Genomic DNA, 17,999 nt, shown 5'->3' with positions numbered 1-17,999 from the left:
TTGATATATATCATTATATCATATAGGATGATAGATTTATTATAATAGACATAGCTTAATTCTCAACGAGTGTATGTCTTTAGAAAAAATTCCTCTTACTTTTTAATTTTTCGACGACTGTCATAAATTGATCTTATAATTTAACTCCTTTTATATAATCTAACAACAAACTATAAAAAACACATGTAAAGTGAAATCGTACTCAACAATAACCAATCCAATAGATCATAACATTAATTGTCTCTCGATTTTGCACAATTAAAACAAAATTGGGAATGTATTTCCAACTTTAAAAGAGTATACCGTTTGTTTATTTTATTTAAAACTTTAATGGAATTTAAGAAATAGTTCGTGCCATTTAAAATTAAAATCTGTTTTTTTTAACAAAAACAAACTCTATTGAAAGAGAATTGCTGTGTAGAGAAATTATTCTCTGTCGTATGTAATTTTAAAAGATGGATTTCATATAAATGGGACAAAGTTTTAAGATTTTGTTATTAATATCTAGTTTACTTTCTTTAATTTAATCGTCTTATTTTGGACACTGGCGCAGTGTTTTTATTCCTTATTAATAATATTAATAAAATGGCAGGGGTGGCTCGCCACGAATTTAGTAGGAGAATCTTCCACGGCCCCGTGGCGCATCCCCATTCCTTTATCCTCGTACGACCCAGTGACTACAACGACGTCGTCTCCGGTGGACCCTATTGCGATTCCGAAAGCAGACAGACATGGGTAAATGACGTCGGTGCGAGTACATCGACTCTTATTTAATGTGCATTGATCTCAGCTTTAACGGGGTTTAGCTGCCGACGTGTTCTTAATTACCGAAGGAGGGGAAGAGATTTGCAGAGGCGCACGTTAGCAAATCGCAGGGGAAGCCCCAGCATTTGAATTCGTCGTCGCGTCTCTCTCTCCGCTTCCCTTCTTTCTTTCCTCTTTTTGTCCTTCTTCTCCGTCGGCAGGGGGAGCTCTCGGTCGCAGCTTGCTTCCCTTTCGTGCGGGCGTAGATCCTCGAACACCTTGCGGTTCCACCCTGCGGAAGTCCCCCGTATCTTTCGCCTATCAATTGCTCTTGTTCGTCCCAGCTGGGTGGCCCCAGATTCAGGCACTGTCGTCGTAGATTAGAGCATCACTCAGATGATCCTCCTATCGTCTTGGAATCGAGGTCTTGTTCATCTCGCTCTGTTTCGGGGAGTTTTGGAGTTCATTTTGGGGAATACCCGCTTTTTAGGGTTTCAGTCAAGATCTCTGAGTTGTTTCCGCTGTGGTCTCTGTCACTAACATCGCTCGGGTTGTGGGAACTAGAAATTCCTCTCAGGATCGCGCGGCACTTTGTTTTTCTTCGCATTTTGGGGCGGAAGAGTCCGGCGTTGCGATACATTGGAATTGGGAGACCTTAGTTGCAGCTTACACAATAGTTCATCCTGCAACTGATTTGGTCGGAAGTGGAGTGTATAGCTCACGGCGGGGTATAGTGAATTATAATGTGGAGTTTTTCTCCATAAACGAACGATCTTGTGATTCCGTTTATGGGGCTGTGGAAGATTCTATGCAGAAGCCATTTATCTTCTTGCCACTATGCAGCCAAGGCTCCTTCATTGTGCATATGCTGTTTAACGCTGGTAGCGTTAGGTGAATGGCAGATCCTCTAAGAAATGGTCGGGTTGAGAGGGATGTTGAGCAGGTAACATTCTAGCAATTTCATTTATTTATTTTTCTCTTTCTCTTTCTCTCTGAACTGTGATTATTTATTTTTCCTATTGGCTTCTAAAAAAAGACTGAGGTATTCCAATCAAACTGTGCCAGATTACCCGAAGTAAATATAAACGAGGAGAATTAAACCAGCAGTCTTTTCAATTCTTGATTTCTGCATAATGTTAGTTTTAAATAATGTGGGTCGTCCTTGAGAACCTAAGAGCATTCATGTCAGATTCCTATCCAAAATTTAAAATTTAGGATAGAAGAACTACTTTATTAAATTTGGATAACCACTTTTCACTACACAATACATCAGCTTCCCTATAATTTGCCATTTTTTTATTTTTTAAAATTTCTTTCTCTCTCCTCTATATTTGTTTATTATTATCTATGAAATGACAAATGTGGAAGTGGAAAGTGAGAATTAGAGGAGATAATATTTTAATGTTTAGGAAATGGATTTCATTCTTCAAATTTAAAGAAGTACTGTTTATAAAATCTAAATTTAGGGAATGGGTAGGTAGTTGATGTAAAGGTTTTTTTATGTAAAATGTAAAATGTAAAATTTAAGGTAAAATCTTTGTTTAAGGAGTCTAATGTGGATGCTTTTAGAGATGTATTCAGCATTAGTTTATGATTTAGGAACTTGAGATCTTTTAGGCCTAGGATCGATCATGATTGTATAAGCTCCTGAGGTTTGAATGGATTTGCGAGCCATTGTCCTTCAGTAGCTAACTGTATAATAACCCAATGAGAAACTCATCTTGGCGAGCCTTGTTAATTAGCAGACTGGATTTACCTCTTAAGAGTTTAACTAACTAAGCAAGATAAAGCTCCATGAAGCCATTTCTGTGTAAGCAACAGAAGGGAGATTTTTGGATTTCTTACAAGATCTGCTTAGTCACATTAGGATATGCTTTTCATATTTCAGTTGCTCTTTTAGTTAGTCATTAAGGTTGTTCTTTAAATATTTTTGATGGTCTCGTGACTTGTCCAGTATAAGTTGCAGGGTATTTTACTAGTGTAGTTAATACAATGCTTATAATGCTTATTTTCGGTGACACATCGTTTCTTCTCTACCATTGTGTCTTAGTCGGAATCTCCCATTACTTTCTCTCCTTGTATGGGAAAAAATTATCAATAACACACCTACCAATTGACCCTCAATATTGTACCTACCAATTAGCATAACACTCAGTCAGCATATATAACAGAACTTCTGTTTCATTTGAAGAAAATTGTATATGCATTTGTACAACTCTGACAATTTCCATTTCATCTCCAGTATAGATGGCTATTGCATTCTGACACTATATCTTTCTTTGTTTAAAGGTTCTCTTGGACATTGATCAATCTGATAGTTCTCTCTGGGATCTTCAATATTAGTAACTCCAAAGTTAGTATTGTTGTTCTAGTTGTGTCACACTCACAAGTAATAATTAAATGAAAATTTATATTAGTTTTCTTACCTTCAATGTCAAGGAGAAGAAAGATTTCCATGACAACATATGTAAATGCATTCATATGTACATACAACATATATAGAGAGACCGCCAGTCTTAAGAAAGTTCATATTTCCTAAATTTAACTCCTCTCTTAACAGATCTCTGTAGAAATAAACAGAACTAGCAAAGAATTATCAACACATGGATTTCTTTTACAATTTTTGTTGATATTGAAGAAGTGAGTTTAGTATATTTCCTTGATAAAACCCTAGTTTAAGATATTTCCTAGTATTTGTGAGTCTTCCTTCCTTATTTTGTTTGGTGCAACCTCTCTGTTATTATAAGCATTTTCATGCTAAGTTGACTTTAAGTGATAGAACTGTAAGCAAAAGAATAAAGGTTTGAAGAAAAACATTGAAGGGTGAGGCAAACAAAAGTCTGCAGGTTGTTGACCTGGGTGGGAAGGAGAAGAAAGATGATGTGAATCTGTAATAAAAGGCAGTCAATGCAAGAAGCTCCCACCAATGCGGGATCTCGAAGAAGGGTCTATTATACGCAACGTTACCCTGCTTTGCAAGAGGCTATTTCCGAGACTTGATGTGAATCTGTAATTAAAAAAATACTGTGTATGTACTGGTTCTTTTGTTGAAATCGTTGATTCACAATCAGTTACTAGTTCCATCGTATTCTTTCCTCTTACACCTCTATGCTCTCCTTCCTTCTTTTCTCTTGGATGTAGATAGCGTAATTATGCTTTATCTCCCCTGGCTAATATCGTATCTGACTAATATTTGAAGAAAAATGTTTTGTTAATTGAATAGTCATGACTTTTAATAGGTTTATGCTAGTGACCTAGCTTCTAAACAATCAAAACATGTGAATATGTTCTATTTGCATAGACTTGCTAGATATACTACGTACCAGCTAAATGTCTGGGTATATGGTAGGTCAAAGAGCAAAAAGAAAAAACCTAAACACACATAGAGTTACCATCAATACTAAAAAAGTTGCATATTTCCTAAATTTAGCTCCTCACCTAAGAGATCTCTTACAACAGCAACCAAACCTTATCCCAATAGGTGGGATAGGCTTCTAACAGATCTATTGATAAACAAAAATAACTAACAAATAGATCATCAATATATTACTTTCAGTAATATTGAGCAGTGAAATTCAGAGTATTTTATTTTGCTATAGTATTAGTTGAAGACGTTTCTACCATTTGGATATTTTGTTCCTGGTGATGTCTGTCTGAATCTTATAGTGATTTAATACTATTTTTAATTGTAAGGATAGAAATAGAGAAACAAAGGATAGGGAATATCAAATATGAACAACAGTGACAATATGAAATCATGGAAAATCACAAGTAGGTACTTTACCATACAATTCTAATTGTTACAGCTAGGGACCTTAAGCAGAAAATATTGAAGCTTACAAAAATACATGTCAGTTCAATTACGAATTTAGGCAACTCATGCAGAAACATCTGATGACATCATATAATAAAGCACAAATTAATATGATCTTTTCACAAATTAAATTTCTTGGTGCTAACTTCTAAACATTGATCTTGTGCTCAACTTATGTTTTTCGCAACCCCTGTTTCTTTTTTTATTTTTTCATTTCCTTTATGTGCAAGGCACAAGCACAGTTGCATCTGATAGAACCCCTTTCAGAGTCCCCGTACTATATTATTGATGCTAAATCTTTAGAATGCCCAGGCAATCACAGCGTTGAAGAAAGGAGCATATCTATTGAAGTATGGTCGAAGAGGGAAGCCAAAATTCTGTCCTTTTCAGCTTTCTAATGTAAGTTGTTTCATTATGTTTCATGGATGGTGTATCATTTTTTGCTTTCAATTTTCCTTACTACTTGGTCCTTTTATGTGGTCAGTTACTGTACAATTTTAACGAGTAATCATGAAGCTATTTCTGTCTATACATCAGATTGTCTATACTCTGGTGTAATAGATTTTTATGATTATTTTGTCTTGTTCATTTTTCAGGATGAAGCTACACTTATTTGGTATTCTGGAAGAGACGAGAAGCAACTTAAACTTAGTCAAGTTTCAAAAATCATACCAGGGCAACGTACCGTAAGTCTATATCTTCATATGGGTTTATTCAATTTGTATGACTATCACCTGTTTCCTATATCACACATCAAGAGCTTGCATTGGACATTTTGTCATTGCTACTTATTATATGTTAGATAATACATCCACTCGAAGGGGAGCCTTGGCGCAACGGTAAAGTTGTTGTCATGTGACCAAAAGGTCATGGGTTTGAATCCTGAAAACAGCCTCTTACAAAAAGCAGGGTAAGACTGCGTAGGATCCTTCCCCGAGATCTCGCATGGCGGGAGCTTCGTGCACCGGGCTGTCCTTTTTATAATACATCCACTCCATTATTATTTTTCTTCTTCCCATGCCAATTGCAGACAACACAAATGGACATGAAAGTTTGCTGATTGTGCATTACTTTCTAGTGGCAAATTCTAGTATGCTAGTATCTATTTTTTTTTATTATTATTGCAGTTGCCAGTCATTATTCATCAGTGAGGGTTTAGCAACAAAGGCACAACATGAAAAGTTATAGTAAAGTTGATAGTGTCTGCATGTTATTCATGAAGAGTTAGTTGTACTCTTGATAGATGATAAAATACCAGAACATAAGTTAAGAATAGATAAATATGTTCTGACAAGTTGAATAATTAGAGTTAAATGTATGAGTAAAGTATTAATAGACTAAAGCAACTTATCATAGGCCACTCAAACAAATTGGATATTACTTGTATGAACCTGATAGCAGCAATAAAATCCCTTTTAGTGCCCAAATAGTTGGGACATATGGCATTTTGTTACGTTGCTGAGTAATGAATGACTTTATAAGTTTTTGTGTGTGTGTGTTTCATTAAATAACAATGTTATTGAATTACTGTGGTATCATAAGAACAATTGTGAGCTCCCCTTTAATATTTTCAGGCAATATTTCAGCGGTATCCACGACCAGATAAAGAATATCAGTCATTTTCACTTATATACAATGACAGATCACTTGATTTGGTATGTATTCTTTCTTATTTCTCAATTTTACCTCCTGGTTGGACTATTTTGTTCTTATATCTTCTATAATGGTCTGTAGTTTCTCCTCTGGCAGTGACCATTTAAAGCTGTGTTTGTTTTGGAAGAAAAAACCCCACAATTTTCCGTTTCCCTTTTTGTTGACAAGAGGAATTATTTCTGATCACATGTTTGATAGCAATTTTACAATTAAAAATATGGTTAAAACAAAACTGTATTTTTTAATTATCTGACAGAAGATCTATAAAAATTATTCATATTATATTTTTCGGTTCTGCTTATTCTTGTAAGCCGACTTCACCTAGTGGGGGATAAAGTTTGGTTGTTGTTGTACTTATTCTTGCAAAACTACTATTATATGTATTTTCAATAATATTTTCCTTTTCTTTGAAAAGGAAAAATAAAATTGAAAAATATTGTCCAAAATAAACACACCCTAACAATATATTGCGCAGCATGCGATTAAGATTATGCACTTTTCGAAGTGTGTTTCCTAATAAACCTTCAACATTTATTTCCCCTTCACAGATCTGCAAAGACAAGGATGAAGCAGAAGTCTGGTTTGTTGGCTTGAGGACTTTGATCTCGAATGGAAATTACCGAAAATTGAGGTTGGAATCAAAAGGTGATAGGAGTTCGTCTGATAGTCCTCATGCTTATTTTCAGAAATTTTCTCAATTTACATCACCCATCAGCTGCAGCAGTATTTTCCATAAGGTTTGACAAGTTTATGCATGGTAAACTTTTGAAATTTCATATTTTTGTTGCTTACAGAATATCTCTTGTTATTTTTTCAGGATTCCATTGATGACCAACAAGTTGATATTCCATATGTGAGCCAACCAATCAATGGTTTAGGAAAGGTGTTGTCCGACGTGATATTATGTACTGCACCAACTAAGGATTCGTTTCATTCACACTCTCTTTGTAAACCTACTTATTCATATTCATCAGGAGCTACAGATGTTTCATATGGCCAGGGTTCTGTGACTGATACTGTTAGAGTGAGTTTATCCAGCACCGTTAGCTCTTCAAGCCATGGATCAGGTCACGACAGCTTTGATGCATTAGGCGATGTTTTTATTTGGGGTGAAGGTATAGGCGATGGGTTACTTGGGGGTGGTCTGCAAAGGACTGGAAATTTATCTACCACAAATATGGATGCAATGTTGCCTAAAGCCTTGGAATCAGCTGTACTTCTTGATGTTCACAATATAGCTTGTGGTAGGGGCCATGCAGTTTTAGTAACCAGACAAGGAGAAGTCTTCAGTTGGGGAGAGGAATCTGGAGGAAGGCTTGGGCATGGAAAACATTCTGATGTTTCCCAGCCAAAACTTATTGATGGTTTAGGTGGATTGAATGTTGAACTCGTAGCATGTGGAGAATATCATACGTGTGCTGTGACTTTGTCTGGGGATTTATATTCATGGGGTGATGGTACTCACAGTTCAGGGCTCCTGGGGCATGGGAGTGATGCAAGTCACTGGATTCCTAAAAGAGTAGGTGGTCCATTGGAAGATCTGCATGTGTCATCAGTATCCTGTGGACCATGGCATACAGCTATTTTGACATCTACTGGCCAGCTATTTACATTCGGTGATGGAATGTTTGGTGTTCTAGGTCATGGAGATTGTAGAAGCACAAATATACCAAGAGAAGTTGAAGCTTTAAAAGGAATGCGAACTGTTCATGCAGCATGTGGTGTTTGGCACACTGCTGCCATTGTAGAAAGTTTGGATGCATCTGATTCAGGTTGTTCTTCGGTAGGGAGATTATTCACTTGGGGAGATGGTGATAAAGGTCGACTTGGACATGGTGATAGAGAACCTCGATTCATTCCAACATGCATCACTTCCCTTTCTGATAGTGTCTGTAAAGTGGCTTGTGGACATGACATAACTATTTCTTTAACAACATCTGGACATGTTTATGTGATGGGAAGTAATGCCTATGGACAACTTGGTAATCCAGAATCAGATGGTAAACTTCCTCGCCGTGTTGGGGGTAAAATTTTGAGTAGTTTCGTTGACGAGATATCATGTGGCTCTTATCATGTTGCTGTATTAACTTCAAAAACTGAGGTTTACACCTGGGGAAAGGGAGCAAATGGTCGTTTAGGCCATGGAGACAATGATGATCGCAGCACGCCAACTCTTGTTGAAGCTTTGAAGGACAAACCAGTGAAGAGTGTTGTGTGTGGTGTAAATTTTACTGCTGCCATATGTCTTCATAAGTGGTTATGCAGTGCAGATCAGTCTATTTGTGCTGGCTGTCATCTCCCTTTTGGTTTCAGAAGAAAGCGTCATAATTGTTATAACTGTGGGTTAGTTTTTTGCAAAGCATGTAGCAGTAGAAAATCTGCCAAAGCTTCTTTGGCACCAAATTTTAACAAGCCGTATCGTGTATGTGATGAATGCCATACAAAGCTTAAGAAAGTGATAGCGGACGGTATGAAACCAAGAGGACCAAGATATCAAATTGGAAACCAGATGAGTGGTGACTCGGCTGACAGAGAAACATATGGTTCTAAAGTGCAAGGGAATTTTTCTAGGCTCTCCTCACTTGAATCTTTTAAAGGTGAAAGCAGAGGTTCCAAAGAATCAATTAATGGTCGTCGTTCAATCCTGCATCAATTGGGAAATTTATACCCATCTACCTCTTCAAAGTTTCTTCAACCATCTTCGAGGAAGATATTTTCTGCTTCTGTTCCTGGTTCAAGAGTTTCTTCTCGTTCATCATCTCCTACATCATGCAAGCTAAGCTCACCTCACTTGGTACCTACAAGGACTGCAACTAATCTTACATGTTTGCCAATTACTGAGGATCTAGAACAAGAAGTAGCCAAGTTACAGGCTCAGGTACTTTCATATTGTTAGCTCACATTATGCATGCTTCAGGTTTGATCACCAAAAGAACCTGCACATTATTTTATGAAACATTGAAATATGAATGTCAGTGTCACTTGCCTTGTGGACAATTATTGATTTCTCCTAGTATTTGCATTTTTTCTTTTTGAATATGCAAGGATCAACTGCACACATTTTACACCCTTGCTTATTTCTATGTTTATGAAGCTTTTCCATTTGGAATATGCATCATTGTGCATTGTATGAATCATTGATATGTTATGTATCACAAATTGGAACTTTTCTTCTGTAGGTAGATGAGCTAATGTCTAAGTCACAAATTCTAGAAGTAGAACTGCAGAAAGCAACAAGAGAGTTGATAGATGCAAAGGCAATAGCATGTGAAGAAACTGCAAAGTGCAAAGCTGCAAAGGAGGTCATCAGGTCTCTTACCTCACAGGTACAGCTTGCTCTTCATGATAATCTTCTTATTTGAACCTCAGGGTTCACAATGGTGAATGAACAACCTTAAGTGTTCTTAATATAATAAGTTTTCCTCCAAAATTTCAGACTAAAATTCCTGGTATGCTTCATGGCTTCTTGGTTATCTCATCCATATTGGATACTGTCTCCATCATATTTCTATGTAAGAAAACAAATCATTGAAGCATCTAATTCACTGAACACTAATGATGAACCACACACTCATACTTCTCAAAAAAAACTATTTTCTTAGATTTAGAAATGACTACCTGCAGAATTAGCATTATGATATATCAAATCAGTAAAACTCTCTTGTCATTTTCTCTCCTATTCATCCACCTAGGTAATAAAGATGGATTTCATTATAGGCACATGGTTCTTGCAACTGGGAGAAAATTAACTAGGTGATTAATCAGTGGAACTTAAAACATGTGCTTCTATTAACTAGTAGCTGATTGATCAGTTGTGTTTAGCTGGGATGTTTTCTATTTGCTCCGCTCATATATGTATCGAACCCTGATGATGAATTTTTATACATAGGAAGCAATATATTAAGATGTAGCATCTTTACAGTCGACCTCTCCATTAATCACTATTATTATCTAGTTTCAATGAGTTGAGCATTTTAAGTTGCCATACAACTCATCTACTAGCTTGCAGGTTCTTTACAAATGCTAATTTGCTTCCTTGCGTCCTGAACTATAATTGCTAATTGCAGCAAAGGTCTGTTCCTGCTGCATTATTCAATGGACCTTTGACTATAATTTCTTTTTTATGCTTGGCAGCTGACAGCCATTGCTGAGAAGGTACCGGAGGGGTTCCTGGTATCCAGTGATGAATATGCCTGTCCAACATATTCATCAAAACTTTATTTCCGTGACAATAAGTCAACCAACTTGCTAGCTACCCATTTGCCCCAGTCAAATGGCTGCACTAGTAATCCAGTGTTGTTCAATGGAAACAACAAAGTGTCAGAGGCTGCAGAATGGGTTGAACAGGCTGAACCAGGTGTTTACTTCACCATATCTTCTTTGAATGGAAGCCATAAATGTCTCAAGCGTGTGCGTTTTAGGTATGCAAAATATCTCAACCATGTCACATTTCATGACTTCGGTCCTCATGCATACATGTCCTGATACCATATTTCCTGATACTTCTTTGAGTTGTAATTTTATTAAGGCACGTCTACCTATCTCCGTACACTTTATATTCATAGGTAAACACTTTCATTTCATTACCTGTATCTCTTGGATCAAGCAGACTTGCATTAGTTGAACCAAACAAATTTTAGCTGGCTGGTCTGGTTTGGTTTCCAAGTTGACTTGGTTTCAGCTGCATGTGTTCCTTTGTGTACCTTCAAATTGCATTTCTGAAACATCTTCCTTTGTATTGTAAAAAAATCTCTGTTTCATATGCAGTCGGAAAAGATTCAGCGAACAACAGGCAGGGGAATGGTGGGCAGAAAATCGATCTAGGCTTCAGCAGACATACACTATTCTCAGTGGTGAATATTCTGCATCTGCCTCTGCCTCTGCCTCGGCATCATCTAGAGAAAGAACAGGTTGATTGACATAGAACCACCGATAGCCATGAATTCTACCTCACCCTTTCCTCCCGGTAAATGTAAATATCCCTATCAGCCGCTGGTGGGTGTTGCGCATAACTAGTTGATGGTTGCATCCCAATACGACAGTCAATTAGGACAATTATGGAAATAGCCACATGCAAATTGTCTCCACAGCCTTGAAGAATTCTTGTGCGGTTGGTTTGTCTATTTTGCCTCTCCTCTTTGGTTTACTCCATTAACAATAAGATCCTGACTTTTTCCTGTCTCAGTCTGACATGCTTTGTATCTTCCATCCACTCGTAATTTACCTGAAGACCACATCATTTTTTAAAATCTTTTTTCTTGCTTATTTTTGCCGATGATATTTATATTGTTCTTTTCGTCGTTGTCAAATATTATGGAGGCTGCATGTCCAAAGCCTAATCCGGTGGTCAGCATACATAACACTGGAAACTTATTTGCCTATTTGTCTATAATTATTTCTTTCGATGGTAAATTCCATGCTCACTAATAGGATAAATTTGTATGTTACTTTTTGTCGGATAGGACAATTTTAAGTTTGCCCCAGATTGCTGTTTATGTTGGAAATTTTCAACCACATCATTATACCGTACAAATTCTCATTATACTATCGTGTCAACTCGTCTTGGCGTTTCTTGTCAGCATTTAGTTTTCTTGAAAAGTATGCAACAATCCCAAATTGCGTGAGATTAAATTTATTGTTGGGATCTAGATCAAAAGAAGTTGTATCAGATGATCGTCCTGTTGTTTTTTTTTCCTGGGGATTGGTCTCGAGGCGCCACAAGTGGTTCTGAACTACCACCATGCCCATCACAGAAGGCAAGGAGTGGAGTTGTTGGTAGGTTGTTGGGGTCGACATCCTCTCCTTTTACGGGTGACATGGAGACGTAAAGTTTCAACAGATTGTCCTTAACTTATGGCTCACATTTGCATTGCCAAGTGAAGGGAAAGGATTAAGGGATGGAATTGATGTAAATTTTGGCTTGGGGTGTAAAATTTCACCAGAATGATCCTTATATCGCACCACTTAGTTTGTAGTTTACACAGACATTCTTACGTGTTGTGTAGTGGGGGACCAAAGTTTGCAATGAAATATGCCCACCACTTGAATCTTTAATAGTTATGTTAAAACAAAAGGAAAGGGTTAATTTGTACGATGTCGATCCTTTTCCGAGACATGCAGCGATTGCTTAGCTTGTGCCTTGGACTAACGTCGTTTGTTTGTGCGTCGTCCACTTGTCAATGTTGTCGTGGACCTAGATTATAATGGAGAATGACCAACACTTGGACCCTTGTGATTAGGTCAAATAAAAGTAACCAATTGAGTCTATACGAGGCATGAAATAAATACAATTCCTATAATCTTTATGAACGTCTCCATCGGATTTGCATCCAACGAAAAAAGGATAAATCGATAGAAGAATGGCATGTGCCATTTTACAGACCATTATTACATCTCTTTCTCGAAAGTCAGCATTTTCCTATGTATTTTTTTGTATTTTTAATTTAAATTAAATTCATGATGGATTTACATTTAACGATGCCGTAATCCTAAATTTGATGACATCGGAACTCAAGATTGTTTGATCATTTGCAATAGGTTGGATTGACGTAGAAAATTATGGATTTTCTACACAGAGAAACAAGAAATACTTTTCTAATTTTGTTTCAAAACTGAGTAAAGCAAAACTTAATTCTCAATTTGAAACCAAGAATTCTTTCATAGTAGTTTAGTTTAGGACAGTTGCACAACGAAGCACTTCAGGGAAAAACCATCAAGACTTCTTTCAACCACACAATTCATGAAATTAATGACCACATGGAGCATCTTGCACCAAGAGTGTTTTCCATGTCTGCCCAACGCTGGAAAGCTATAACTTTTCCACTTCAAAAACAGTTTCTGAAACATCTTTATAATTAGGAACAAATTTCATACAGGAAGCAAATAAAATGATCATACGAAATACAATACGTTTATCAGTGTTCTGAAGCAAGTTATATATATCCATATGATTTTATATATATATATATATATATATATATATATAGCAAAATCTATGTTTATCATGTTTCAAGGAGAAACTTAAATTGAACTTTGAAGAAGAAAATTTTGTTTTTCATCAGATAGTGGAACTAGAATGCGCATATCTAAGACAGACGATGGTGATCAGAGAAGCAAAAGGTTAGCTGAAATAATACAAGAATCAAGAATGGTTATGCTTTTTTGGTGATAAAACAAAAAAAATCTTCTTTGTGGGTGGAACCAGTATACAGTGGTGTCATCATGCTTCAGTTAGTCTAAGCATTTGAGAACTTATTATGGAATGAATCAAAAATAAAAGGCATAATATTTCAAAGTTAAAAATACCAAATATTGCTACATATCAACTATTAAGTATTTTGATGTCCAATTATCATATCAGAACACTAGCAAAATTAGGAGACAAAAAACTGTTTTAACCAACTCAAGCTGAACAGCAGTACAAAAACACTGCAAGAGAATTCAATGACCAACTTTATTTCATCAAAGTAACTCAATAACAATGCAACGATAAAACAACACAATAAACAGATAATAAACATATGAAAAATCCTAAGAACAGATTGGTTCACTAGATTATTTTGAATGGTTTGACTGCATTATCTCCAAGAATACTCTCGAGTAAAAAAAGGGTAATTAAAGAGTTGGTCTAAATTGGATCTGGAAGATTTTGTAATTGGAGAGTAATGAAGATAAGTTTTAATAGTTTCTTAGAAAGAGTCTACCAAATGGTGAGTGTAGACGTTAAAAGAAAAACAGAGATTATGCTTATGCTGGTAGAATCAACAGTTTATGCCAATTTGGTGAATAAACATAGAACAATTTTTTCAGAAATCTCAGCAGCCCATCACAGTGCAATTATACACGAAGTTCCCACAGTGCTTGGTGCCAATCATGTTCCAATTTGGAGGGCCATCACTCGGTGTCCATGAATTAAGTTCAATCATCCCTCCTCCAAGAACCCGTTGTCCACCAATAACTATAATTCTATCACCACAAGCCCGAAAAGCTATGCCCCAACCGTTCACTGAATCTGGCCTTTCCGGCAATCTTCCCAAAGTGATCCAAGAGTTATTCTTCTTATCATATTTCTTGACCTCCTTTTCTGCATAATCAGCTGCATATAGTTCATTATTAACTACCGCAAGAAGTGGAGGTGCACCACTCGGCCCATGGAGCCCTGCAGACATATTTGGGATGACACTCCATGTATGTTTGATCAAATCATATTCTTCACCGCACGTCAAGAATTCGGTAGGGCTAGACATTCCACCAATGACGTAGAACTTATTGTCCATGAAGGCACCTGAACACATCTTTCTGGGTTTGTTCATACTAGGAAGAGTTTCCCAAGATTGAGTCTCAGAATTGTAAAGTTCTGCAGAACTCAATATGGTACCTTGAGCGTCTGTGCCACCAGCTATAATAGCTTTCTCCCCGAAACTAGCAGATCCAAACAAGCACCTCGGGCAATTCATTTCGATACTTTGGGACCAAGAGTTTGTTAAAAGGCTGTATCTTAGTACTATATGAGAAATGTAAGAGGTGAAGTATTTTCCAAAAACAAGAAGTTCAGTTCCCACAGCCAAAGACTCTTTATCAGTGTGCATAAAGAAATCATTCTGAGGCATTTTTGGAAGGGTAATCCAGCGCCTGCAATAAGGATCAAATGCTTCCCACTCAAGCACGTTACAAGAGAAATACACCCAGTGCTCAATAATCCCATCCTTCCGTCGTAACTTGTAGAGTTCACCCGAGCGAATCAGGGAATTAAAAGCCCGATTGAGGGATGCAAGGACGCCATAGTGTGACCGAGAGCAGTGGAGCAGACATTTTATAGACGTGTCGTGGCCAATTTGGCTTATAAGAGAGCTAGAATAACAATGTTGGTTGTCATCATCATTTGAACAATCAGATTTATCCAAAGAGCATGTTGTTTCTTCTTGCAAGGAAGGCTCTGATTGATCTTCATATTTAGGTTTCTTTACTGCAGCATCTTGGCTTAGCCCTGATGGTTCGACAAGTTGGGGGCGTTTGTTGGTCGTAATCTCCAAGAGGTTGAACGTCATATAAGCCCATTTTGATTCTTCCTCGCAGGAGCTCGGCAATGCTCTCGAGATCAAACATGACTCACTTTCCAGCATGTCTAGGAAAAATTCAGACCTTCCGGCAGAACAACAATCTATGAGCTTCTCAAATTTAGGAATTCACAATTTGCTAGACAGAGAGAAAAAGGAAAAAAAAAAAACAATATTAGAACCATGAGCAAGACAAACAAAACCCATCTTCACACATCAACACAAAGAAATTTTGGCAACAAAATATCCATCCAGAGAGCTATTTCTATAGCTAAATTAACCAATCAAAAACTAACCCCCCAAAAAAAAGAAAATTCTCAAAGAAATACTAATATTTTCCATGTTATCAAGGAACACCAACAATAATCAATATACTTGATCATCAATCTCTCCATAGAGGAAGATTGAACCCCTTGAATATCAATGAATGAGAAAGTTGCAACAGGGAAGGGCAAGCAAACCAATCACGAAATACAAAACAAAAGGACCTTCAAGCAATAAAACCCTACCCTAAAAAAAATACAGACATAGATCTCCCAATTCCCACCAGAAGTTTCCAATTCTACTCCTTGCTCTCTTCTATACAATTTACACCTACCCAGAGAGGCAAAAAAATCGAATCCAACGGAATCCTCGAAAAAACATCAGCTGAAAAACACTTTTTTAGGGTACCTATCATCCCCAACCACCGCAACGGAAAGCAACAACCAATAAATATCCAAGAAAATTTTTCCAACTTACATGAGGAGGATTAATCGAGGATCAAGCGGAAGGGGACATCAAAATATGCGCTTGAACTAGGAATGATCAGTACTCTCCACTTTTCCCTCGCACCGCAGCTCATATTCCTCTTCTTCCTCCTCCTCCTCAGAGTGAGTTATCTTCCACTTCTTCGATTAGATTCGTCACCGCGATCTTGTCCGCGAGTGTGCCCAAATCACGGTCGCATCCATCCACTTCGAGCTACGCGAGCAGATGATTTCTTTGCTTTTTTTGGCCGCCTCGCGCCTCCCTTTTATTCTTCTTTCTCTCGCCTTTTTCTTTACTTTTTATTTTTATTTTCAGTTTCTTTCAGTTTCCATTCGTCCTCCTGCTCTTTTCTCTTTCTTTTTTTTTTCCCCCAACTTAATTAATTATTTTCAGAGCGAATCTATTAAGTAAATTTAGTTTTCTTAGAATAAAAAATAAATTGCTTTATTATTTTAAATTGTTTCAATATTTACATATTTAAGAAAGTTTTATAATAATAATAATTATTTTCAAAATCCTATCCTAACAAGATAAGAGAAGATTAATAAAATTTTATGATTATTTATTGAAATTCTAATATCAATTTATCAAAAAGTAAAAAAAAAAAAGAAGCGAATTTTCACTTAAACCTTTATAATATTGCCCAACAACATATTTACATCTACAAATAATCATAATAATAAAATATATATAAAAAAGATAACATTTATATAAATAATTTGGACTTTATTCCATTACTTTCATCTTAAAAGATATTAATAATAATAATAAATAAATAAATAATAACAAAACTATTTTTTATCGCAATTTGTTTGGTTAATCAAAATTATTATACTCTTTTTGGAAGTTTTTATTTTTTCTTTATTAATTACACTTAAAATTTATAACTCCGTTGTCCATCCCCCCTGAATCGGAGTCAAGTCTCGATCGCATCATTAGAAATTAATCAATGGCTGGAATTGGCCCCGCGCCAGCTGCGGTGGTCCCCAGCCGCCACCACCAACCATATGCCAGAGATCTACGGTCCCACATTTTTCTAATAATTACCGCCATCACCTTCCTATAAAATTAATTATTTCAATTTATCATAGAGCAATTTTGTTTATTTATTTAATTGTGGAATTCCAATTGTCAACTAGAATATCATTTTGTAAAAGTCTGAAATAATTCGATTCAGCTATTTCATTTTTTTTTATTTCTTTTTTAATTTTACGTATATAGAACACTTTCTTTGAGATTATCGATCCCAAAGTCAATAGTAAGTTACTAGTTATTTTTATTATCAATTCCCTCTCCTAATACTTTTCCAAATCTAATTTATTTATTTAATATTTTTAATAACCGGCCAGGACAATGACATGGCAAAATAAATAAATAAATAAATAAACCAAATTCCAAATCCAATTCATTAAACATTTAAAAACAACGGTGTATTATATTATTCGACAATGACATCCACTATAAACGGCAACAGAGATGTTAATTTAGGAAGGAAAAACAGAAGAAGAATAACTAATTAATTAAATTTATATCATTAATAATTAGAGTGATTGAGAAACTCATGATCACAAATGTTACCTTTCAAAAAAAAGTATGATGTGAAATGTGAAGTGAAGTGAATTTGTCCTACATTTATTAGAGACGACTCGTACGTTCAAAGCTAGTGAAACACATGAAGCTTCTCCATATCAGAAAAACAAAATGCATGAATTCGATGGTCACTTCGACGTGAAATTAATCTTAAGTACGCTAATGAAAGATTTGATTGACAAGAACAATAGTTATTTCCTATCTATATATTAATCTTTAAAAGTGTATGTATGTGCACGATCTCTTTAAATTTTTTTTTTATAATTTTCTTTTTTTCTTAGATATCATATTATAGTAAAAGATGATTAAATTCATTACAAATGTCTAGCTCTCCACCAGCTAGCCCTTTCTTGTGCTCTTTACTTTTGCTGCTGAAAAAGCACATGAAGATG

The 17,999-nt window shown here is 36.1% G+C and overlaps 2 protein-coding genes across 4 annotated transcripts; one reads left to right on the top strand and one right to left on the bottom strand.

Moving 5' to 3' along the window:
* Positions 1–803: 803 nt before the first annotated feature.
* Positions 804–11,460, top strand: LOC122052995 (PH, RCC1 and FYVE domains-containing protein 1-like). Of its 2 annotated transcripts, none has more exons than XM_042614795.1 (9): positions 804–1,687; positions 4,871–4,957; positions 5,155–5,244; positions 6,133–6,213; positions 6,760–6,948; positions 7,029–9,089; positions 9,391–9,537; positions 10,346–10,632; positions 10,979–11,460. In XM_042614795.1, the coding sequence occupies exons 1-9, from the start codon at positions 1,640–1,642 to the stop codon at positions 11,124–11,126; spliced, it is 3,138 nt and encodes a 1,045-aa protein (XP_042470729.1). In that variant the 5' UTR covers positions 804–1,639; the 3' UTR covers positions 11,127–11,460. The 2 variants fall into 2 exon arrangements, with proteins under 2 accessions (XP_042470729.1, XP_042470728.1); XM_042614794.1 differs by having other exon boundaries at positions 4,862–4,957.
* Positions 11,461–13,822: 2,362 nt separating this feature from the next.
* LOC122052994 (F-box/kelch-repeat protein SKIP11-like) lies at positions 13,823–16,350 on the bottom strand. 2 transcript variants are annotated; one of them, XM_042614792.1, is made up of 2 exons: positions 16,009–16,350; positions 13,823–15,406 (listed from the first exon to the last, which is right to left on the bottom strand). In XM_042614792.1, exon 2 carries the CDS (start codon positions 15,331–15,333, stop codon positions 14,026–14,028), a length of 1,308 nt encoding a protein of 435 aa, XP_042470726.1. In that variant the 5' UTR covers positions 15,334–15,406; positions 16,009–16,350; the 3' UTR covers positions 13,823–14,025. The 2 variants fall into 2 exon arrangements, with proteins under 2 accessions (XP_042470726.1, XP_042470727.1); XM_042614793.1 differs by having other exon boundaries at positions 13,823–15,352.
* Positions 16,351–17,999: the final 1,649 nt, after the last annotated feature.

The sequence above is a fragment of the Zingiber officinale genome, chromosome 3A (genome assembly GCF_018446385.1).
Source record: "Zingiber officinale cultivar Zhangliang chromosome 3A, Zo_v1.1, whole genome shotgun sequence".
NCBI lineage: Eukaryota > Viridiplantae > Streptophyta > Magnoliopsida > Zingiberales > Zingiberaceae > Zingiber > Zingiber officinale.
The sequence above is the reverse complement of the archived record's forward strand: the minus strand, read 5'-3'. Positions and strand labels throughout refer to the sequence as shown.